This window comes from Camelus bactrianus, chromosome 8, assembly GCF_048773025.1.
Source record: "Camelus bactrianus isolate YW-2024 breed Bactrian camel chromosome 8, ASM4877302v1, whole genome shotgun sequence".
Lineage (NCBI taxonomy): Eukaryota > Metazoa > Chordata > Mammalia > Artiodactyla > Camelidae > Camelus > Camelus bactrianus.
Genome location: NC_133546.1, coordinates 8,045,575 through 8,069,509, shown reverse-complemented (window position 1 = coordinate 8,069,509; position 23,935 = coordinate 8,045,575). Strand labels below are relative to the sequence as shown.

The window sequence follows — 23,935 nt, the reverse complement described above, 5'->3', positions numbered from 1 at the left end:
TAATGCATATTGTTGTCTTTTACAATTTAATGTGACAGAGACATCTGAGGCTAGTTTTATTTTTATTTCTTTATTGATCATGTGGATTTTGTGGGGTTTTGTGGGGGGAGGGAATTAATTAGGTTTGTTTGTTTGTTTGTTTATTTAATGGAGGTACTGAACCCAGGACCTCGTGCATGCCGAGCATGCTCTCTACCACTGAGCTATACCCCCACCCCGATCATCTGGATTTTATGTACTAGATTCATTGTTTTTTTCGTATCCTTGTAATTAAAAACAGTTTCTAATACACTCCTGGGTCTGAGTTTCTCCACATTGATTTGTATGTAATAAGGAAAGTTCCTTTGAGCTGCCTGTCTCTTGGATTTGCTTGTTTTATTTTTTTAAAAAATCATTTTTAATTGTGGCTAAGTAGGCATAACAAGAAATTTGCCATCTTAGCCATTGTTAAGTGTACAGTTGAGCAGCATTAAATACATTTAAGACTGTGGGTAATCATTGGTCAAATCCATTTCACCTGCTAATCAAGGTCCTTTACAAAAGACTCGCATGTCCTTCAAACAGCAAGTGGCTTAAACAGTAAGATGCTTGCCCGAGTTGTTTTCCAGGAACTTGGAGTCAGCTGCATCTAGTTTTAGCTGAGCTGGTTAAGACTGGATGCGACCACTGCCCCTTCAGCTGGGCATGCATGTGTGTCTGCTCCGTGACTGTTCGACATCAGAGGGCAGAAAACTCCACCCTCGGGTCAGGCCGAGCACCTGTTTTCCAGCGTGCAGAGGCCTGTAGCCCAGTGACGCCTGCGCAGAACGAGGATGCCGGCACCTTTTTCCAGTCACTTTTCCCCAAGCTCCCCTCGCTCAGACCGCCCTTCTTCTTTATTCTTCATCCCATCAATACCCTGAGCCCCTTGCTTTGGGAAGTGGGTCTGAGACCCACTCCCTGTCGTTGCTGCAAACCTGGGCGTCTCAGCGTTTCAGCTTGCTGTGCTTGGGGCAAACGAACCTGGCTTGGTAATACATTCATATTGTTGTGCTTGTTCTTTTATGAGGGGGTAATTGGGTTTATTCATTTATTTCTATTTGGAGGAGGTACTGGGGATTGAACCTGGGGCCTCGTGCGTGTAAAGCATCCGCCCTACCACTTGAGCTGTACCCTCCCCCCCAGAACTTCTTCATCCTGCAGAACTGAGGCTCTGTACCTGTTAGACAGCTCCCTGTTCCTCCCTCCAGGCCCCTGGCAGTACCCATTCTACTTTCTGTCTCTATGAATATGACTACTTTATGTCCCTCATATAAGTGGAATCACACAGTTCCATCTTTTTGTGACTGGCTTATTTCACTGAGAGTACTGTTTTCAGGGTGCATGGACCCCCGCTCCCACCCGCTTAGAGGGAAAGACGCCATCAGACCTCATTGCCACCTTGGCTCCACCGATGTCGGTCCTGCCTTATCCCTTCTGTCCTCACGGTGCTCCCTGCAGCGGTGGGAATATTCACTCACCAACCCACAGGTATTCGCCAGCCCCACCCTGTGCCTCAGTTGTGCTCGGGGCTGTAGATGCAGCACTGAATATGGTGCGGGTGGGAGGGGGACCCGCCTCCCCTCTGTGGTCAAGTAAAGGAGTTATTCATGTTTTGCAAGAAATGGTGGTAGCAGCTTGATAAAAATCATTTCTTTATCTTCATCTTGATTCAGACTCCTCTGCTCGTTGCCTCGGATTTAATCACAATGATCAGTCTTTTTTCCTGTAAGAACATTGAAATCAGATCAACAGAACTGGTTGGGGTGGAAAGAAACCTCAACTGTTTTGTCTGTAACTAAAAACCGTCTTAGATGCAAAATTATTTGAAGTAAAACAAATTTGTTTCAGTTGTTTGGGTGCACAGGACTGTTTTAGCTGAGAATTACCAAGCGGTTGGACAAGCTAGTTAGAAGTTGGGTTGATCTCAGTTGTATAATATTTGGCTTCTTCATTTGGAGCTTCTGCAGCTTGTTGGTAAGCCACCAAGGTTTTCTTGAGACTTCTCTGCCATCAGGGCACTGGTTGGAGAGCAAATCTACGTGGGAGATGTGTGTCTTTAGGCTTTCAAAGAATCCTGGTGTGCAGACCAACTTTTCTACCTCTTGTTCATTGAGTGGTGGAAATACATTAAGTAACTCTAGAGAATCATGCTGACTTTTCTTGGAGCATAAAGCATGGGTATGATAGCGTACCCACCTGCAGAAGCCAGTACTTTGGATGCAGAGTAACAATGCATTCCAGCAGGCTTACTTGGCTCACTGCTTGCTGATAGTAATGAGGTCAAACTATCTTTCTGTTAGGGTCCTCCACTCATCGTATTACTACTGAACATTTGTATGCTAGAATTTGCAAAGTGCTTTTCAACAGTTATTTCTCTTTTGCTAATGGAATGACAGCATTAGCAAAGTTCAGGGCTATGAACATGGATGCTGGAATCTCCAGAAGTAAGAGCCATTGATGCACTGAGAGCTTGGCATTGATAGTGATGACTCAAGCAGAGTCAGTGGAAAGTCAGACACAGAACTCAAGTCTCTGACTGTATCTTCTGCTCTCTCCACCACTCTTGGATTTTGCTTTCTGGATGTATTTATCAATTGATAAAAAACGTTTTAAAGAAGCCAGTCCTGATTCTACTTGAGAAATTTTAAGACATTAATCTGTTGCTGAGCTCAGAAAAATTTCCAAGAAGTTTTTGTAGCCAAATTCTGATTGAGTCGTCAGGAAAGAAATAATGCTTCCTTTGGTCCCTGGGAGTCAGGCTACCCTGTGTTGGCCATAATGAGGACAGAGACACTGCAAGGGGCACCACTGCAAGATCGGCTCACCTCTGGCTTAGACAGTTAGCCATAAATGATCCTCCTTATAAGACTTGGGATCTGTGTGGACAGGGAGCCCTTGTGAATGCTTATGAAGCAGCTGATTCTGCAGGAAGGATTTATGGGGAGCAAATCTAGTTCTCAAAGGAAAGAGCCTCAAATGCAAAAAGTGCTTGTCATTGTGTAGTTGAGGACCGGGGTGCTTTCATCCTTCCATCCTTTCGTCACAGATAAGCCCAAGAGACTTGTGGGTTTGTGTCCAAATCTGTCGCTGCTGAGTCAGCTCCTGCTTGAATTTCACAGGTAATCAGTTGGGATTCAATTAGATGATTAGATGGTTACGTCAGATGATCAGCACTAGGAGACCAATATTTTAATTTGCCTGCTTCTTGGATAGGCTCTGAAACCTGGGCTAGAGGACTTTGCAGTAAAATGTTGATTTATTCAGGTGTTTTCACCTTCCTCTCTCCCCGCCCCTTAGCGGTTCCACTCTTCCGTGACTGTGTATTTCAAAAACAGGTGTGTTTACTCCTCCGTGGTGGCCTGTGTCTGCCTAGCTCAGCTGACCATAGAGAGAGTCATGGTTTGCTTGGCTGCTGAATTCTTAGCTCGGATCCCTTTTCCAATCTGAGACCTTGCCCCCTCCTAGCACCTGTCTCATATATGGAAGCTGTGGTCACAGGGTAACGGGCTGGAGCGTGTGAGAGAGTCGATTCGTTGAAAGGGTCACCACCCCCAGGGAAAAAAATCAGAAAGTGAAGTTTATTATCAGATGGAGGCCTCCTTGTTTCCACATTTGATCTTGCTCTCCTGCTCTCCTGATGTAATTCTTAGACTTTGTCCTGCTTATAAGGATGGATGGAGCATCCTCAGAAACAGAGCAGTTGGCAGGAGTGGTGCTTCAGAGGAGCATGAATTCACCACCCTGTTAATCTCGCCAAACTTTCTTGGTTTTTGATCCTCTGCTTGTCTTCAAGTACCAGAGGGGAAAATGTCCGTTGAGATGCTGAATTCTCCTTCAAGGGTTTTGTGTCAATTCAGTGGATTAGATATCCAAGTTTCTGATTTTATGGATGGAAAATTTTCCCTGTCTCTCTGGAGACATATCACAGTTGCACATTTTATGTATTTTTGACTCTGAATGATAGTGACTGATTATCAGAATTCATTTATCAGAATTAATAAATGCTCTGCATATGTTTTCCTTGTTCTAGTCACTAGGCACCGAGAATAATCACTCACATACTAATCAGAGAATGTAAAAGTTTCTAAGCAGATAAAGGGGAGGATGTTGGTTGATGTCTTTTGACAACTACTAAAGCCCCACAGAGAGATAGGATACTTCTTTTAAAAAAAATGTAGATTGGCATATATTTGTAAACTTACCACTTTGTAAGCATTTAAAAATTCCATTTGAGTTCATATATGGCCTAAAAGAACCTAATGGAGAGTGTATTTTAGTAAGTACTTTATAGAAGAGAATTTGCCATAAGTTGAAGTTTTAATTTTTCTTAAACTTGCATAACCTAGGAATGGACAAGTTTTATGGCACATTATTTTAAGGGTGTTAATAATTTATAGTATCTCTGTGTTTAACTATTTATGTCCCGAAAGACTGTTGACAGTTCTGCCTTTCTGAAGTTCTTTGAGGTTGAGGGGGGATTTCTTCAGAAATTTGGAAACTCTCAAGAGTAAAACATGTTTGGGAAGTTCAGTTTCAAGCAGTGAGCTCACAAAGGGCTCAGCAGGGCTCTGCCTCTTACTTCAACGGGAGGGGATGCAGGGATGGAGCGATGCCCAGGGAGCCACTGTCAGACCGGCTGCCCCACGTGAGGTCCCCTGTTTCTCAAGTGGCCCCTGAATCTCCAGTGAAGCACTTTGATCCCATACTCCAGAGCTCAGGTCCTCCCAGGAACCTTCTTAGGTGAATCTGCTCTGTTGGCTCTTGGTAAGTGTTGCGGTTAACTCCACCTGACCTTGACCCAGCCCGAGGATGCTCTCCCTCTTAACCAAGCAGACAGCAGTGAGTTTTTGTTGATTATCCTTCATGCCGTTGCTCCCCACCATAAACGTAAGTTGATCATTTTGATGGCAGTTTTGTTTCTCCTCATATGTTTATTATGTCGGGCACACACACAGGTTAATATGTATGTTATATACATATTACCTCTGGGGTAAGGTGTGCCCAAGCAGAACCTCCCAGGTTCGCTACTTACCAGGCAGATCGCTCAGCCTCTATGGGAATCTGTCAGGATAGGGATTGGAACTCTGAGGCCCTTTGCCAGACTAATATTTCGTGGTATTATCTCCCCACCTCTTATGCGCCAAATACAGCCCCGCCCATCTCTCTCTCTCAGGCCTCCTTTCTGCTTGTTTTCCAGAAATGTGAAAATAAAAACTGGAGAATGGTTCTTTGAGGAACGAGCCAAGAAATTTCCAACTGAAGGTAAATGCTCTTAAAAGTTTACTAAAGTAAAATGATATAGCCCCAGTTTAAAAATACTTGGTGTTGAGATTTTTGAATGTGAAAAACTTAACAAGGCGAGGTATATGGGCCTCTGCCTCTGGTCAGTCCTCCTCTGGTCAGTCCTCCTGTTCCTTTTGTTTAAACTGTCCTATCTCTGCTCCTCAGCTCATGCAGTCACCATCTTTGCTTTGGGGGCTCCCTCTGTACCCCCATTTCTACCTGCTGAAATGCTTCTGTTCTCCGTGAAGTTTCCCTGACTTCCTGCCTCTGGAAGTGACGACTCCTTCCTCTGAAACACCGCTTTGTACATCTCTTCCACAGTTGTTGAAAGTTCCTCATATTATATCATTACTTATGCCTTTCTCTTTTTCTTCACAAGCAGAAACTGCGCTTTTAAAATCTTGTTAGCTCCTTTCAGCACAAAACCTTGTTCATGATCAAAATGAATAACCGAAGACCACAGTGAGTGAACTGTGTTAGGGTTTAGCAGATATTGATGATTATGAAGTGAAGCACATATGATTATGTGGGTGGAAGCATGTATTTGGTCTGTGTACCACCAATGTCTTATGAAGTATTTGCAAAGTTGATATAACGGTGTGATTAGTCGCTGGGCCCCAAGGCCATGGAGAGGATACAGAAGTGCCGTGTCGGAGGATGTGAACTGGACAGATAAGAGAATGACTTATCCCCCAAAGGTGCACACCCGTGTTATCACAATCAAGTGGAGCCTGCATGCTCTGTAGTCCCATCTGTTCATGGTGGTGACATGGGTAGCCACCTCCTCTGTGTTGTGTGACAGTGGGGACTGCACACAGGAGAGCCTAGACTGACTCAGATGGAATGGGGTGGCTGGAAACACCTTTAAAAATAGTGACAGTTTAAGATGAAGAAATAAGCTATTTTGCCTCAACCATAAATGTGTGTTGGCACAGAAAGGAAGCCATTCATTTGAATGTCGATGTCCAGCTTTTATAAAAACACTGTTAATCGAGGTCTGTGCTTAGTCGGTGGTGAATTCTCCCCTGGACTATAGCCCTGACTCTTTCTTACTCAAGGAGAGTGATGTTTCTGCTGAATTTATTAGGAATCTGGAGGGATGCTGAAGACTGATGGGAGTGCTCAAGCAAAAAAAAAAAAAAAAAAAACAAACCAGCAAGTGTGTATGATTTTATCCAGATCTGTGCTTCTTAATCCTTTTTTTCATTAGTTCCCTCTCTCTGGTCTCCAGTCTTGTTAACACTTTTTGCCGAAATATTACCTGTCCGTGAAAGTTTCACATCCCAGATGTCTTATATACCTGTTTATGTTTTGAGGCCTTTTGGAGCATACCACAGACCATTGCAACATCTAAGATTTCTTTTATTGAAATGTAATTGGTTTACAATGTTGTATTAATTTCTGGTGTATAGCTAAGTGATTCAGTTATAAACATATATCTTTTTTGATATTCTTTTTCATGTAATAGTCTATTATAATACATTGAGTATAGTTCCCTGTACTATGCAGTAGGACCTTGTTGTTTATCTACTTTATATATGGGTTTATCTGTAAATCCCAAACTCCCAGTTTATCCCTCCCTACCCCCTCCCCCCCATAACCATACATTTGTTTTCAATGTCTGTGAGTCTGTTTCTGTTTTGTAAATAATTTCATTTGTGTCATTTTTTAAAAGATAGCACATATAAGAGATACCATATGGTATTTTTCTTTCTGGCTTACTTCACATAGTATGACAATCTCTAGGTCCATCCATGTAGCTGCAAATGGCATTATTTTATTCTTTTTCATGGCTGAGTAGTATTCCTGTGTGTGTGTGTGTGTGTGTGTGTGTGTGTGTGTGTGTGTGTGTGTGTGTATACCACAACTTCTTATCCAGTCATCTGTCAATGGACATTTAGGTTGCTTTCAAGTCTTGCCTGGGTCTTGGCTAGTATAAATAGTGCTAATATGAACATTGAGGTGCATGTATCTTTTTGAATTAGTTTCCTCTAGAGATATTCCCAGGAGTGGGATTGCTGGATCATAGGGTAAGTCTATTTTTAGTTTAAAGAATGTCCAAACTGTTTTCCATAGTGGCAGCACCAAACTACATTCCCACCAACAGTGTAGGAGGGTTCCCTTTTCTCCACAGCCTCTCCAGCATTTATAGTTTGTGGGTTTTTGAATGATGGCCATTCTGACTGGTGTGAGGTGATACCTCATTGTAGTTTTGATTTGCATTTCTCTGATAATTAGTGATATTGAGCATTTTTTTCATGTGCCTCTTGGCCATTTGTATGTCTTCATTGGAGAAATGTTTGTTTAGGTCTTCTCCCTATTTTTTGATTGGGTTGTTTGGGTTTTTCATTACTGAATTGTGCAATATCTAAGATTTTTTTCATTCTCCAAGTACCGGTTTTTGCCCTCTTGGGACTACCGTCCGCATCCATGTGGTGCAGGTGAGCAATGGCAGCATGGAGTCTTCCTAAATGTTTTATTGTTTTGTTTCTTTAAAATGCTTTTTTGCCTGGAGGCTGGGGTCTTCAGGTGGTGGATAGATTTGCGGTTTTTTTTTCACTTCTAGTCCTAGTTCAACAATAAGACTCTCAGGAGTGAAATTTCTGTTACTTCTCAATACCAACTCAGCAAAGACGTCTCCTGGAATTTTTAAAATACATCGTTGGAGGTTTTAGTATCATTATTTCCATTAGAGAAATTAATTTGCAGGCTAGAACACGTGTGTGCATGTGCATGCATGCCCAGGAGTGGTACCACCTCGTCTTTCCCGCACTCTTCTGGGTGAGTAGAAGTAGGTTATCCTGCAGGTTTACTTGCGATAAAGGGAGGAGGAAAGAACTGAGACCAACTCACTGTGTTTTCCTTCCTGTCCAGTGACTTTCCACAAGAGTGAAGGCATCAGTAAGAAAAATGAGAGGAATGAAATTCAGCCCTCAGCATAAATCATTCTTTTCAATGTCTGTTGTTTTCCTGAGGTGTAAAACAAACAAACAAAATTTTAAAAAATCCTTCCTTCTCTGCAAGACTTCCTCAAATGCGGCAGTGCCTCGTTTCCTTATTGCCCAATTTTAGCAAAGTTGGCTTTTAAGGTTTGGAGAGGTGAAGAAAAAAGCCAACTTGTTGTAAAGTTAGAGAATTTCCAGTTTTGCTGTTACATTTTAGGGAGTTTATAATGTTATTAAAATGATAAATAAAAGTGCAATGAGCACACTTGTAGATAAATCTTTGGCACATCTCTGAATATTTCTAGAAACAGGTCAAGAGGAAAGGTTAAAAACGTTGCCTCCAGAAAGGTTGTACCTTTCTCACCAGTAAAAATTATCCTTTAAGACAAGCAACAACTTTGTCAGTTTGCTAAAACCCCGTTGGTGGTCCAGAATGGTCACTTACTGTTTTCGTTTGAATTCTAATGACTAATGAGATTGAATATTTTCCACCTTTTTGACCTTCTGCAGATGTCCTTCATGTGTTAAGGCTATTTGCTCTTCTTGGTCATATTGGTTACTTATGTATCTTTATGTTTATTAACATACAGAATTTTTTTTCTTGGTGGGTAAATCTACCCTTTCCTATATAATTTCTTTGCTTTTATGCTTAGAGACACCTTCCTTATCCTGCCATCAGTTGTATATCCACATTACTTTCTTCTAATTTTTATGATTTATTTATACTTAACCCTTTTCAATGCATCAGGAGGCCTGATCTAATTTTGTTTTCTTCTCCTAATCATCAGTTTTCTCAATTTGTTCTGCAGTTACTCCCTTTTCCATTGGTTTATAACCCAGGGCCAGTGATTTGCACAGCTTTGGGGCACTGCTCACCTGTACCCAGCCCTGAGCCCCAGGGAGTTGACCATGTGGATACCACACCCAGATTTTGAATTCTTTGAGGGTGGGAGCTATGAGCGAATGAATAGTGAATGAATGAAGTAAGGCTAGAGCTGTTTGAAGGTAAAAGGTGATGTCATGCGTAGAAGTGCCCACTGTACATGGTGGCACCAAGTAGGCACCTAAGAATGAAAACTTAGCATTCTTTTCCTTTTTGGCATCCAGAAACCTACAGCTAAACATAGTGTCCAAGTGAAGTAATTCCAGGAATCACTATGCCCTCTGTCACCCAATCGCTTATATGCTTTTACTTATCTCTTTTAATGGTCCTGTTGGATGTGTACCGTTTAAGATAAATGCTCCCCAGATTTCCTTGAAAATAAATAAGGTGTAAGTAAGAATCCAATGAAGAACAATAGATATTAATTGTGGCATTTTGTTGTGCTAATTTTCTAACTATTAAAAAGATTTAAAACATAAAAACCCATGAGCCCCAGTTCTCTATTTTGCAGGGAGATGACATGAAAAGTATTTAAACATTTTGCTTTCCTAAAAAATTTCTTTTTCTGGATTACAGACTGGCTTTTTTTTCTTTTCCTGTAAGATGTTATAATTTAATATTTAGTTGTCTTGTCTTAAAATAATTCCTTATATACCATTGTTGCAGTTCATCTGTTATGCCTCAGAATGACCAAAATGCACAGATTTTCTAGGGCATCCAGGGCGTCTTTATGCTGCTCCCTGACCGTTCTGGTACCATAGCCTCCGCCCCTTCACCCTCAGGCATTTGGCAGTCTCTGTACAGAGGGTCTTGTTGTGGCTTCTGAGGCCCCTGCTCCAGGATCAGCTGAGAGCTATTTCAGATTAAAGTCAAAGTTCCTGATTCAGTGGGACCAGGTGGGGCTGGGGCATGTATACAGACGTCCCTCGATATCCATCGGGGATTGATTCCAGGACCCCTACAATACCAAAATCCAAGGATGCTCAAGTCTCTTATGTGAAATGGTATATTATTTACCTAACCTACACCCATCCTCCCTTGTACTTTAGGTTCCTTATAATACCTAAGACAATGTAAATACTAAGTAAATAGTTGCCAGTATACAGAAAATTCAAGTTTTTCTTTTTTGGAACTTTCTGGATTTTGCGTGTGTGCATGTGTGAAAGTTTTCCATCAAGGTTGGTTGAACACAGTTGTAGAACTGATGGACATGGGGGCTGACTATATTTAACAAGTCCCCAGATGATTCTTTTTATTCACTTTAAGTTTGAGAGGCACAGGCAAAGGAGCGAATTTAATGAACAATTGGGGTGGAGCTTTTCTAGATCACTAATAACTAGAAAGCAAACTGAAACCTAACTGAAACCTATCTTAATCTTTTGGCGTCTGCTAAGCACATAAAGAGAGTGCCCTCTTCTGGCTCCTTGCTGTACATGCATATGGTTTACTTCATTTTTTTTCCCCTTAATTTTTACAGCCATGACATTTTATGACTTGATATTTGAGCTTAAAAGCAGAAAGATGGTCTCAGTGATCCACTGTATACCTAACCAGGAAATATACATATTTCCCTTCACTATGTCTAATAATTATGAAGGGAAATAACTTCTCTTTCCCCCTCCCAGTAGTGAGCATGATTAGTTCTTTGTGTGACTTTTCAGAGTTTTATTCTTGGATGTGGTCCATCTGATCATAGGGCCATCAGGACGGTATCCGACTGGCTACGTGGGCCTGAAACACTCAGGCTCGTGAATTAAGAGAAGTGGGTACCAGTAAGTACTGAGTGACTCTACCTTTATCGCCTCTCTCCTTGTGGGCTCAGTGAAGTCCCCCCACGCCCTCCGCCTGCAGTTCAGACAGTCCTGCAAGGCTGATCTGTACGTTACAAATGCCTAGGGCTTATTTTCATGAGAGAGTGTCTTTATGAAATTATGTTTATTTCCAGGTATCAAATACTGTGTATGCTTTTGTCTTATTTAAAAAAAAGTGGCATCTTACTTTGTTGAATATTTTCTTCTTACTACTCTGCTTAGGAGGGAAAGACAAAAGAGACGCCTGTGAAAGGGTGTGTGCTGAAGTGATGTTCAGAAGCAGTGATTTTTCCCAGCTGACTGGGTTGCTTGTCACAGCCCTGACAGATTTGTAGATGGTGCTTTTAAACCGGTTAGAACAGACCATCAAGTCAGACTATGATGAATGCAGTGAAGAAAGTCCTTCACCTCCAGCCTTTTGTTTTCACCAGCGTTTCAGGGTAACAGTCTTGCGGAGGCAGGTTCCCGAGTTCAGTCAGCTTTGATTTCATGATGCCTTTGGCTTTGTCCACAGCGGCAACGCAAAAACTGAGCTGTTTAGATTGCCCAAGTTTCTTTGAATCTATCAATTCACCCCAGATTTATATATTTTGTATCTCAAATATTTGCCAGGAGACTAGAGTCCGCCCCACCCCCGGCTTTCTGAGCCCCTGCGTTCCTCCCAGGACCACTTCTGTGTCTCTGCCTCTCCCGCTGTCCTCTGGGCTCTGTCCGCCACCCCGCGGTGATGAGGCCGTCTTAGGCAACCCACATCTTTGGCCTTAAATTATCATGGCCACGGCACTATCCATCATCATTTCTCCTACTTAAATGAACAGAATGGAAAATCAAGGTGAAATAATTGAACTGAATAGGACTTCTGAATTAAGAATTCCTGGTTTACGTATATCACTTATATGTGGATCTAGAAGACAAATGGACTTATTTATAAAACAGAAACAGACTCACTGACAAAGAAAACAAACATGGTTACCATACGGAAAGGGGGTGGGAAGGGATAAATTGGGAGTTCGAGATTTGCAGATACTACCTACTATGTACAAAATAGATAAGCAACAAGTTTCTATTGCACAGCACAGAAAAGGCTATTCAATACCTTGTAACCTTTAATGAAAAAGAATATACGTATGTATATGTATGACTGAACTGTTATGCTGTACACCAGCAATTGACACAACACTGTAAACTATCCTTCAGTAAACAAATAAAATAAAATAAAATAAAATAATGCATACTTAAAAAAAAAAAGAATTCATGGTTTGTGTGTTTAGACCAAACTACTGATTAGGGTAGTTTCCAGGGAATATTGTGATACTTGGATGTTCAGCTATCTGTTTATATGAATCCGTTTTTTAGAAAACCACTTATATACTTAAACAAATCATTTTAAATTGAAGAATTCCACATTCTTCTTTTCATTTTTGTAAAATACACATAATATAGCATTTACTATTTTAGCCATTTTGATGCGTACAGTTCAGGAATTAAGTAAATTTTTGTTGTTCTTTAACCATCACCACCATCCTTTCTCAGCTTGCAAAACTGAAGCTCTGTACCTCCTCCGTACAACAGTTCCTCTTTCCCCTCCGCCCCCCATTTGCAGCCTCTGACAACCACCTTTCTACTCTCTGTCTCTCTGATTTTGATCGCTCTAGGTATCTCCTAAGTAGAATCAAAATGTATCTGTCCCTTTGTGTCTTTATTTCACTTACCATGTCCTCAGGGTTTATCCATGTGGTAGCCACGCGTCTGAATTTTATTCCTTTTTAAGACTGAATGATACTCCATTGTATGTATGTCCCACATGTTGTTTATTCATCCATCCATCAGTGGGCTCTTGGCTTTCTTCTGCCTTTTGGCTGTTGTGAATAATGCTGCTCTGAGCATTGACGTACAAAATACCTGTTGAAGTTCCTGCTTTCACTTCTTTTGTGTTCATACCCAGAATTAGAATTGCTTGATCAGATGGAAATTCTATTCTATGTTTAACTTTTTGAGGAACTGCCATACTGTTTTCCGTAGTGGCTGCCCCATTTTACATTCCCACCAGCAGTGCACAAGGGTTCTAGTGGCTCCACGGCCACGCTAGCACTTGTCTTCTGCTTTTGTTTTGCTTTGCTTTGTTGTTCTTGTTTTATGAGAGGCATCATCATGGGCGAGAGGTGGTAGCTCTTTGTGGTTTTTGTTGGTCATTCAATCAGCACTTACTGGGTCTCTACAAACCTGACATTTATTCAGTTCTATGAATGGATTCTTTTTTTTGTGTTATTTGATACACACATACATTGCAAAATGTTTATCACAATAAGGTTGGTTAACACCTTCACCTCACGTAAGTACCATTTTGTTGTTGTTATGATGAGAACGTTAATGCTCTACTCAAAGCAATGTTCAAATGTACAATACAGTATTGTTACCTAGGGTCACCATGGTGACCATACTTTACTTGTAGACTTTTTGATAATGGCCATTCTGACCAGTGTGAGGTGATACCTCACTGTAGTTTTGATTTGCATTTCTCTAGTAATTAGCGACGTTGAGCCTCTTTTCATATGCCTGTTGGTCATCTGTCTTCTTTGGAGAAATGTCTGTCTAGGGCTTCTGCCCATTTTGACTGAGTTATTTGGTTTTTCCCCTTATGTTGAGTTGTATAAGCTGTTTGTATATTTTTGGAAATTAAGCCCTTATCAGTCGCTTCGTTTATTCGTGAATATTTTCACTTGGTCTGCAGATTGTCTTTTCGTTTTGCTTATGGTTTCCTTTGCTGCACAGAACTTATAGATTAGGTCCCATTTGTCTATTTTTGCTTTTATTTCTTTTTCTTTGGGAAACTGACCTAAGAAAACATTGCTATGAATTTATGTCCAAGAATATTTTGCCTATGTTCTCTTCTAGGAGTTTTATGGTATCGTGTCTTACATTTAATTCTTTAAGCCATTCTGAGTTTATTTTTGTGTGTAGTGTGAGGGAGTGTTCTAACTTCACTGATTTACATGTGGCTGTCCAGATTTCCCAACACTACTTGCTGAAGAGACTGTCTTTTCTCTATTGTATATTCTTGCCTCCTTTGTTGAAGGTTAATTGACCGTAGGTGTGTAGGCTTATTTCCAGGCTCTCTGTTCTGCTCCATTGATCCATATGTCTGTTTTTGTGCCGGTACCACACATTTTGATTACTGTAGCTCTGTAGTGTTGTCTGAAGTCTGGGAGGACAGCCAGACTTAGATATGACACCAAAAGCACAAGCAAAAAAAGAAAAAATAGATAAACTGGACTTCATCAAAATGAAAAACTTTTGTGCATTAGAGGGTACTATCAGCAGAGTAAAGAGGAAACCCATGGGGTAGAGAAATCATATATCTCATAAGGGATCGACACTGAGAACCTTTAGGACAGAGCACTCTTAAAACCCACATTCAATTTTTAGAGAAAATCGAAGGCTGTGGAAAAGCAGTTTATACCCAACTGTCGCCAGGTACTCACCAAACCCGGGCCAGTTACCGCCAACCTTAAGTGTATCTTTGTTGGAGAGTCACTGCCCCGCCCTTGAGGACTGTTATTGACATAGAAGCCATCCAGAATTTCTGCTGGTAGAGTGTAGGGAGCTTAATTAAAGGGAAAAATTGTTTTTCTTTCTTGCAGCTAAGCAGAAGAGTAATGTCTAGTGGCGGAAGGACACCAGATGAGATATACCATCTGCCAACAGGACTGTAAATCTCCCATATTAAATTCAGTTCTTCTGGAAGGCATGGGTTGCAGATTCACAGTCATGTACTTTGTCTTCTTTCATCTGTGATAGTGTCTTAGCCCCAGTGCTGTCTAAGCTCAAACTTCTCTAGGGACTACAATATACTTAAAAAGCCTCTGAAACCATTTATGACAGGATATCATGATTCTTTACATTCTGAGAGATCTTTAGGTCACACTTTAGGAGAATTTTTCCACTTGGCATAAGTGAGCCAAAGATTGGTTTAAAACTTTATTGTCCTAGGAACCTTTTCTTTCCTGTGAAAGAGAAAAGTCCTAAAACACATTATAATTGTCCTACACCGCCCCCCCCACCTCTCTCTGGTTGTTTATTCATCTTTTTCTAGCATTTGGAGGATACTCAAGCTCCAGCGTGGGTCGACCTTCAGGACTGTCAACACAGTTGTGCAGGTTGGGCACTGTGCAAGGGAGCCACATGTGAGAGAATACTGTTTACATCATAGACATCCTAGATTTGTGTGTTAATTGTGATGATTTTTCTGGAAGATGCAACAAAATACATTGTTCTAACAAAATCCATATATTATGATCAACTCCTAGGAGTGGACAAAAGCATCCTGAGGAAGGGGCACGTTTGCATAGTCCCAGGGAGGCTCTGTGTGGGCAGCCCTACCTGTGCTTTGCTTCAGGTCACACCTGGAACTCGAGAGTATGGTTTCCTCCACAGGATGCTCCTCCCATTCCATGGGCACAAGCAGAGAGGCGGCTGTGGACCAGGCCACCCTTCCACTTGACCACCCTGTTAGCTTTGCAGCAGTCCCACACAGCTGTCTGGGTGTCCCTGACTTTCCTGAATGAAAGGTTTCTGTGGGGCCCTACAGTGTCAGAGGGCAAGTTCAAGATCATGTCTTAGAAGATGACTAACCCACAGAGATCCTGCAGCTCAGGGCGGGAGGCCCCTCAGCCGCTTATATCAGCTTGATTCTGCTGGTTGACTGAGTTGTACTGTGACATTGCTGGGAGTCTGCCCTGTGCCCTCTCTCCCGTGAACCATGGCACCCCAGAGAGAGGTGTTTGGGTGGCTGGGCGTGGCACCTGCTGCAGGACCCGCGGTCCAGGGCGCTGGCTGGTAGGCAGCTGGTGTGCTTGGCCAGCGACACAGGGGAGCCTGGCTTAAGATGGCCTCTGTTCTACAGGATTTTTTATGAGCACTTGAAATAGGTTGCCTTATCCATGTGTTTTCAGATGGAGAAATAGATGCATAGATGTACAGACATGCTCGTGCCAGGTGAAGGTTGGTTTTTGGTCTAGAAACCTCAGCTCTGTCCTGGATTTCGTGTGGGTCCTTGTAGCACCCAAAACTCCTGCTTATGAGCAGAGGTCCCCCTCATTCTTTGTGAAGTGTTTGTGTGTATTATATTATAATCAACATGAACGAATGGATGAAACTTACATGGAGGCCCAGTTGTGAAAAAAAATGACCTTGTTTTCATACATATTTGGTATTGGGCTGAAATGAAGTAATGCTTATTGTTAAAGCAGTGTTGGTGTCTGTTGTCATATTTATAACCACGTCTGCATGGCAGGCCCTCTGTTGGGTGCTGGGGACACTACAATGCATAAGATGAGGCTGGTGTCTTCAAAAGGTTCGCTACCTAGTTGGGGGAAAGATGGATATGCTCGTGATGGCAGCACCGTCAGGAATTTTAAAGCAAGTGTGCACGGCAGCCGTGAAGAGACCAGCCTGGTGAGAACAGGCCCAGAATCCTGGAGAATAAACTCCTAAAAGGAGCATGAAGACATGTAAGACGATGGCGTGGAGGGAGGGCAGTCTAGCGGGTGGGGGCATCCGGGAAGCTCACCTTCCCCAGGACCTGCAAATGGGGTAGGGTGGCAGAAGGTGATCCTGGAGAGGTAGGTAGGGGCCAAATCACAAAGGGTCTCTGGAGTAGATTTCTCCAGCTGCTGTCACAACGTGCTGCAACCTGTGTGGCTTCAAATAGCAGAAATGTGTAGTGTCACAGTTCTGGAGGCTGGGAGTCCAGAGTCACGCCATCAGCGGGACCACACTTTCTCTGCCCGCTCTCCGGGAGAAGGTTTCCCTGCATCTTCTGGCTCCTGTGGGCTCCTGGCTGTCCATGGTGCTCCCCGGCTTGTAGAGACATCACTCCAGTCTCTGCCTCTGTTGGCACATGGCTGTCTTCACAGCATCTTCCCTCTGTGCGTGTCTGCGTCTTGTGTCCCAGTTTGCCCTTTTGATGAGGACACCAGTCACAATGGATCAGGATCCACCTGAATGACCTCGCCTGAACTTGATTGATCTGCAAAGGCTCTCTCTACAGATGAAGTCACATTGGCAGTTGCTGGGGGGTAGGACTTCAGCAGATCACTTCTCAGGGGACACAACTCAACCCAGAGCAGCTTTGTATGCTGGTTGAAGAAGTTTCTTTGGTAGCAACATAGGCTGTGAGTTGCAACCAGAGGACAGGACGTCATGTGTGCTCTGGAGGGTGGGTGGAGGTGGGGGAGCTGAGCCAGGCCAGGCCTTGTCCTCCAGGTCCTCACACCTAGGCTGGATGCCCCAAACACAAGTGCACAGGCCTTGTTTCTTTCTCTTTTTTTCCTTCCTCCGTTCCTCCCTCCCTCCCTCCTGCCTTCCCTCCTTCCTTCCATGTTGTGTTAGTTTCTGTGTACAGCAAAGTCACTTAGTTATTCGTACATTCTTTTCCGTTATTGTTTATTACAGGACACTGAGTATCGTTCCCTGGGTTATACAGTATGACCTTGTTTATCTATTCTGTGTGTAATAGTTTGTATCTGCTAATCCCAAACTCCTAATTTATCCCTCCTCCCATCCCCTTTAGTAACCATAGTTTATTTTCTATGTCTGTGAGTCTCTTTCTGTTTTGTAAATAAGTTCATTTGTATCATTTTTTTGATCCCACATATAAGTGATATCATATGATGTTTGTCTTCCTCTGTCTGACTTACTTCACTTAGTATGATCATCTCTAGGTCCATCCATGTTGCTAGAAATGGCATTATTTCATTCTTTTTTATGACTGAGTGGTATTGTACATATAAAGCACAACTTCTTTACCCAGTCATCTGTTGATGGGCATTTAGGTTGTTTCCATGTCTTGGCTATTGTAAATAGTGCTGCTGTGAACATTGGGGTCCATGTATCTTTTCGAATTCACATTTTCTCCAGATATATGCCCAGGAGTGGGATTGCTGGATCATATGGTAACTCTATTTTTAGATTTTAAGGAATCAAGTGGCTGCATTAATTTACATTCCCACCAACAGTGTAGGGAGGGTTCCCTTTTCTCCACACCCTCTCCACCATTTATTATTTGTAGACTTTTTGATGATGGCCATTCTGACTGGTGTGAGATGATACCTCATTGTCATTTTGGTTTGCATTTTTCTAATAATTAGTGACGCTAAGTATCTCTTCATGTGCCTATTGGCTATCTATATGTCTTTGGAGAAATGTCTGTTTAGGTTTTCTGCCTGAATTTTGATTGGGTTGTTTTTGTTTGTTTGTTTTTCTACTGAGTTGTATGAGCTGTTTGTGTACTTTGGAAATTAAGCCTTTGTTGGTTGCATCATTTGCAAATATTTCCTCCCAGTCCATAAGATGCCTTTCCATTTTATGTATGGTTTCCTTTGCTGTGCAAAAGCTTCTAAATTTGATTAGGTCCCATTTGTTTATTTTTGCTTTTATTCCTATTGCACAGGGCTTATTGCTTGACTTGAGCAGGATAAGATACACCTAATAAATATGAACAATTTATAAAATTAAGAAAGAAGAATTTTCAGGGAATCAGTCATTGCTTAATGTATGGTGGTTTCTCCTTGCTTTTTATTATGAAAACTTCATAGATGAGCAAGAGTAGAGTGACTGGTAACCCCCTCGTACCACGACCGGCCTGCCCACCCTCACTTATTTACGTCTGGCTTCGTAGGCCAGTCGTGGCATGAACGCCAGCTTTGTCACGTAGCGTGGGGCCCATTGCACAATGTCCGCGAGCCTCGGCTTTACTTATAAAATTGGGATGACACCTGATGATGACTCAGAGAGCAAATGCATGTCAGGGGACCTGCACAGCCCCTGGCATACAGTTGGCTGCTAGTAAGTGTCACTGTGCGTTTCTGAATGTGCCCCAGAAGCCTAGGACCCCAGGGCCCTGACCCACAGCTGTTCTTGGTGGAGCCTAAAGAGGTAGTCGGAACAGGACAAGCGACCACTTGTCAGGAGACCTCGGGGGATGTCTTTCCACGAGCATTTCCTCGGAGTAGTTACATAAGTTAAAAAAAAAAGTTAACAAAAAGTAAATACTTAGTGCTTTTTAAGGAAGCCTCTGGTAAGAAATGGCTGGGGAATAGAAAAGAAAAAGAGGGAAAGTGGAATAAACAGGGACTGAGCCACAGGGCAGTGCTCCCCAGTGAGCAGAGCCTGACTGCAGGGCTGGGCTCGGGCCTGGGACTCTGCATTGCTCACAAGCTCCCAGCTGGTGCCACTGCCGAGAACCACCGCCCACACCTGGAGTAGCCAGGACATGGGGCAAACTGGCTTCCACGGGCCAGGCTCCTAGGTCTCTCTGCCCCTTTTTGTACTTCCTGTAAGCTGAGACTGGGTTTCACATTTTTTAAAGGGCAAAAAAGTCGGAAGAATAGTATTCATAACATATTTTAAATAGTATTCATAACAAATTTTAACAAATTTAAACATTCAAATTTCAACGTCCAACTTTATCAGAACACAGAGACACCCCCTCTTTACTGTTGTCTGTGGCCTCTGTCACAAGTGCAAAGTTGAGTGCGTGGGACAGAGAAGGTGGGGAGCCCAGAATATTTACTAGATGGCCTTTACAGAAAGGGTGTGTCCACCTGGTAGAGCTGCAGGGCCCAGGGAAGCCAGCAGGGGGCAGCAGAGGGCCGCATGCGGCAGGGCCTCCCAGGGCTCAGGATAGGTATTTAGAAATGTGACAGCGGGAGGCGGGGGACTAAGCTGAGGTTTAGGAGGGAGGTATGGGCCAGAGGTAGAAATGCCCGGGCAATTAACATGGGAGGTGAGGTGGGGCAAGTGAAGTGGAGAAAGCCCAGGGTATGTAGGACTTACATAAGGAGCTCTTCAAGGGTTGGTGGGAGAGGTGGGTCCAGGGGTGGTGGCCCAGGGACGCCGGTGGGGCTTGGACTTCAGGCAAAAGCAATAGGGAGCCACTGGAGGGATCAGGCGGTAGAGTGATAGCATGGAACTGAAGGAAGGGCCCATAGCTCTGGTGGCTGGGCTCCCAGGAAGCTGTTGCAATGGTCCAGAGGAAGGGGCCGGCAGCCATCTGAGCTGTGAAACAGCCCATCCTGCAAGAGGGCTCGGAACGCCCCTTCCCTTGGAGTCTGCATTTTCTCCCAGGACAGGCCAGACGAACAGTGTCTTTTCCCTTTCCCCCGTTTCCCTCCACTTTCAGCACAACCACAGTGCACTTAGGGGGGCTCTCTTTTTGCTTCTGGCCTCCCTGCTTTCTTTCCTGTGGCCCCTGCAGATGCGGGATTTCACCCACTCCCAGTTGGTTCTACTCGATTAGTGCTCAGCCTTTGCTTGAGGCCTTTTTTTGCTTTTAAAGAATTATTTCTTAATGGGGCAGAGGCATGGCTCACAGACTCCTTTAGAAGCTGGCGAACACCACATGAGCCCCAGAAAAATGAGCACAGGCAGGTGGACTCAAAATCTGAGATATGATTTCAGGGCTCATGCACTCCCCAAGCTCCCAGTTTAGGAGCACTGGCTTGGGGCTTCAGTTCTGGGTCAGCTGGAGGTTAGCTGTCCCTGGCTTTAAGGTTTGGGGCTTCATATCAGAGACTCAGTGCCAAGACCTCCCTGTAATTCCTGATTTTCTTGGTATCCCCGTCGTTCCTCCCATCTTAGGGAGATGGTGCAAATACCTAAGTCTGTCTTTGGAATGGACCGAAACCTTCGCACACAGAGGACAGGAGCTGCACAGACCACCCAGGACGGCAGGTCTGGTGGTTCTCGGCTGTGTGCTGGGCGTCGTGGAACCCTCTGGGAACTTCCCTGAGCTGGAGAATCTGCATCTGGCCTCTGGGCTGGGCCGGTGGGCTGACCTCTCCCTATGCATTGGGCCAGGAAACATTGTGTTCACTTGGAGAGTTCTACTGGGGATCTTAATACATCGTAAAATCCCCTTTCCTTGCAACATAAAGAGTACTCTATCAGTTGCAGTCTTATTTAGGAAATTATTTGCCTCTATAACTAGAAGTAAGTAGATTACATTTTTTAAAAGATTAATTCAATCTCTACAACAAGGAATGTTTAAAGGAATATAGTCATTCCATTGTGAAATGTTTCTAAAGAACAGATGGAAGCTTAGAAATTTGAACTATTTTTCAAATTATCCGAAATTTAAAAATCTAATCCAGCATCAGCTTTTCATAAAAGCAGTCATTTCCAGCAAGTATGGTGTCTTTGTGTGTATGTGTGTGTGTGTGTGTGTGTGTGTGCGCGCGCGCGCGCGCGTGCGTGTGTAATAACATCTTCAGTGGAATACAATTTATATAACACAAAATGCACCTATTTAAATGCACAGTTTCATTTTGGTGAACGTACAGAGCTGTGCATCACCCAATCCTGGTACCCCAAAATGGTCTCTTACTTTTTAATCACAAGATGGGATATTAGAAAAATAATCTTAATCGATTGCACTCTGTATTTGCATCATCTAAGTTATATTCCTACCAACAAATGACCTTTGTTGATATCTCTTCCAGGCAAACATGAGACAGCTGGAGCAAAGCTCTTGCAATCTTATCAGGCATTGAGGTGAGTGTTTTAAAAGGACAGGCCGTCCTGGGCCCTCCGGGGCTGGGGTGCGAAGGACGTGCTGAAAGAACTGAAAGATCCCTTGCCTTTCAGATATCACCGCTTTGGAATGTAACTTTTTTAAAAAGACGATAAAGTGCTTGGAAAAGTTTCAGAGATGTTTCCAGATTCTTATGCAAAGCCTTCTCGGAGCTAGCCTAGTATTTTCTCTCAAAGTGTTTTGTTTCTTAAATCCTCCTGCAATGTTGTCAGGAAACTGAACGTTGTTTTTGATGGCATGTGCAGTGAAATTCTAAACCAAGTATTTGCTTTTATGAATCATTCATATCTCCAACATCTTGCCCAGTGCCTGACACCTTAGAAACATCTGTGGAATAAACATTGGTGGTTTTGAAAAATAGCCCGAGAGATAGTAACGTTTTACACAAAATTCTAAATACCTGGCTCCCTTGAAGCTAGCAAGCGCTCACACACCTGACTGCGCTGAATTTATTAAAGTGCACTGTGTGCTCCCCACCAGCAGCTTTTTTTTGGCTCATGATGAGATTTTCTAATCTCAGGACTTTTTCATTTTTTACTCCTCCGTTTTTCCCCCCTACTTCTTTTAGCACAAACTTCTAATTCCTCTTGTGGTCAGTTTTGAAATCCATGGCATTTTGGGAATTCTGCTTGAACACTCAAGTCTGGAGTGTTCTGGATCACACATGTGGAGTCCGGATTTCAGAACAGCCAGGCCGCAGAGCGGGTCCCCAGCCCCCAGCTCTGTGTAACCCATGGCGGAGGGCCCTGCGCACACCTCAGACCGCGCGCGTGACGCTCGTTTCCCACGTTCAGGTACCAGGGGATCATGCCCTCTGCAGAGCAGATCCAAGCAGCCTGCTTGACCCTCTTCTAAAAAGTGAGGAGGTGTTTTTTTTTTTTTAAAAAAAGGCAGAGAGCTTGAATTATAGGATGATGCAAATCTTGTGTGTTTCTAAGACTAACACTTGCACAGCTCACGACCCATTTCTTATCCCTGTGTTTTCCCTCGGCAGCAACATATCCGTGGTTCCTCCTACTCCACCTCCTTTCAGTGAAAGCCAGTGCAGTGGCAGCCCCGGCAGGGTAATGTTACAGTTCTGTGTGCCTCCCTGGGAGGGGACAGGGAAGGGAAGCAAAGGGAGGTGGGACTGAGAGCCTCATGGTCAAGGGTGGAGCAGGTCTTGAGGTGAGGAGAGTAGGGGGCCCTGATCGGAGGTTGGGACGCTCTGGACCCTGCCCTGTGTCTGTGCTTCCATCCCCTCCTCGTCAGTGGACTCGTCTTCTGCCTGCATCCCACGTCCCCATCTCTTGTTCTTGTCATTTTGTTGGTTCTCTCCCCAGCTGTGCCCTTGAGTGTGGGGGTCTGGATGGGCTGCAGTGTCAGGGGTCTCTGGAGGTGTAGCAGGAAATACAGGTTGATTCACAGGTGTGGGGTTCACAGATGTGGGAGTGCCCATGAAAATGTGTGTGCATCTTTTGAGTGATACTAACATAAAGTAGACGAGGGCTGTTTCCACCCAAGGAAGTTAGCCACGTGATCACGGGGGAGTGACCCCGGGCTCCCACCTCGCTTGCCTCCCATGGCAGTTGTGAAAAATTAACAAAATGATGGCCATGCTGGTACTTGGAAACTGTAAAGTGTCCTGGAAACAGGTGGTCTTGATGATTTTCATCATTATTACTTTGTGTATTAAAAGGAGTAACTCTATCTGTACATGGGATATCCACGCCTGCTGGTGAGACAGAGAAAATATATACATTCTTGATTCAATTTCAAACTGAGACCCTGGAGTGACCATCAAAATCCTGCTCTACTCTCTGCTTGAGAGAGATTTTTAATTCTCTGAAGTTATTTGAGCACAGATGTGCTCAAGACATTTTACTGAGATGGATGGATGGATGGATGGACGGATGGACGGACGGAGGTGACTTGCAGAGGAGCATGATCTCATTTCTGTTGTTTCTCTCCCTCTTCCTTCTCTCTTCTGTGTTGGGAGAGAAGGGACTAAGCCTTGGCTCCATCTGCTCACCTTGTACCTGATGCCACCCTCAGCCCTGTGTCACGTGCTTTCTGCCCATGTTGGCGTCCCCTCTGCATGGACCTGGGGTGGGGTCATAAGAGGAGGTTAAAGAAGCAGGAATTTCCTTGGGTAGAGCTTTGAGCCATGAAATGTCTGTCATTATTTCTGAGAGGTAGTTGTTACCTTGCTAATAACTGGGTGATGAGGTGGTGGCACTCCTTCCTTTAATGTGGGTGTCAAATCTCAGAGGGGAAAATCTGCGTGAGGAGGACCCCCACCCCGAGAGGACGGTGCCCTCTACTCCCGCATGCATGCTCACTCACCAGCACGCACCCCGAGATCCCACGCCCGCACCTGCCGGGGTCTGGGAGCACAGCCTGGAGGCTGCAGGGGCAAACA

At 43.7% G+C, this 23,935-nt stretch overlaps 1 protein-coding gene across 9 annotated transcripts in view; it reads left to right on the top strand.

Moving 5' to 3' along the window:
• Window positions 1–23,935, top strand: part of SYTL3 (synaptotagmin like 3) — a 78,334-nt gene that overhangs the window by 22,770 nt on the left and 31,629 nt on the right. For 8 of the 9 annotated variants that reach the window (XM_074368068.1, XM_074368069.1, XM_074368063.1 and 5 more), the window contains 3 exons: window positions 5,219–5,283; window positions 21,443–21,494; window positions 22,529–22,598. In XM_074368068.1, the coding sequence (XP_074224169.1) occupies window positions 5,219–5,283; window positions 21,443–21,494; window positions 22,529–22,598 (187 nt within the window). Of the gene's footprint in view, window positions 1–1,357; window positions 1,510–5,218; window positions 5,284–21,442; window positions 21,495–22,528; window positions 22,599–23,935 lie in introns of all 9 variants that reach the window. The other variant, XM_074368070.1, reaches the window with a different exon arrangement.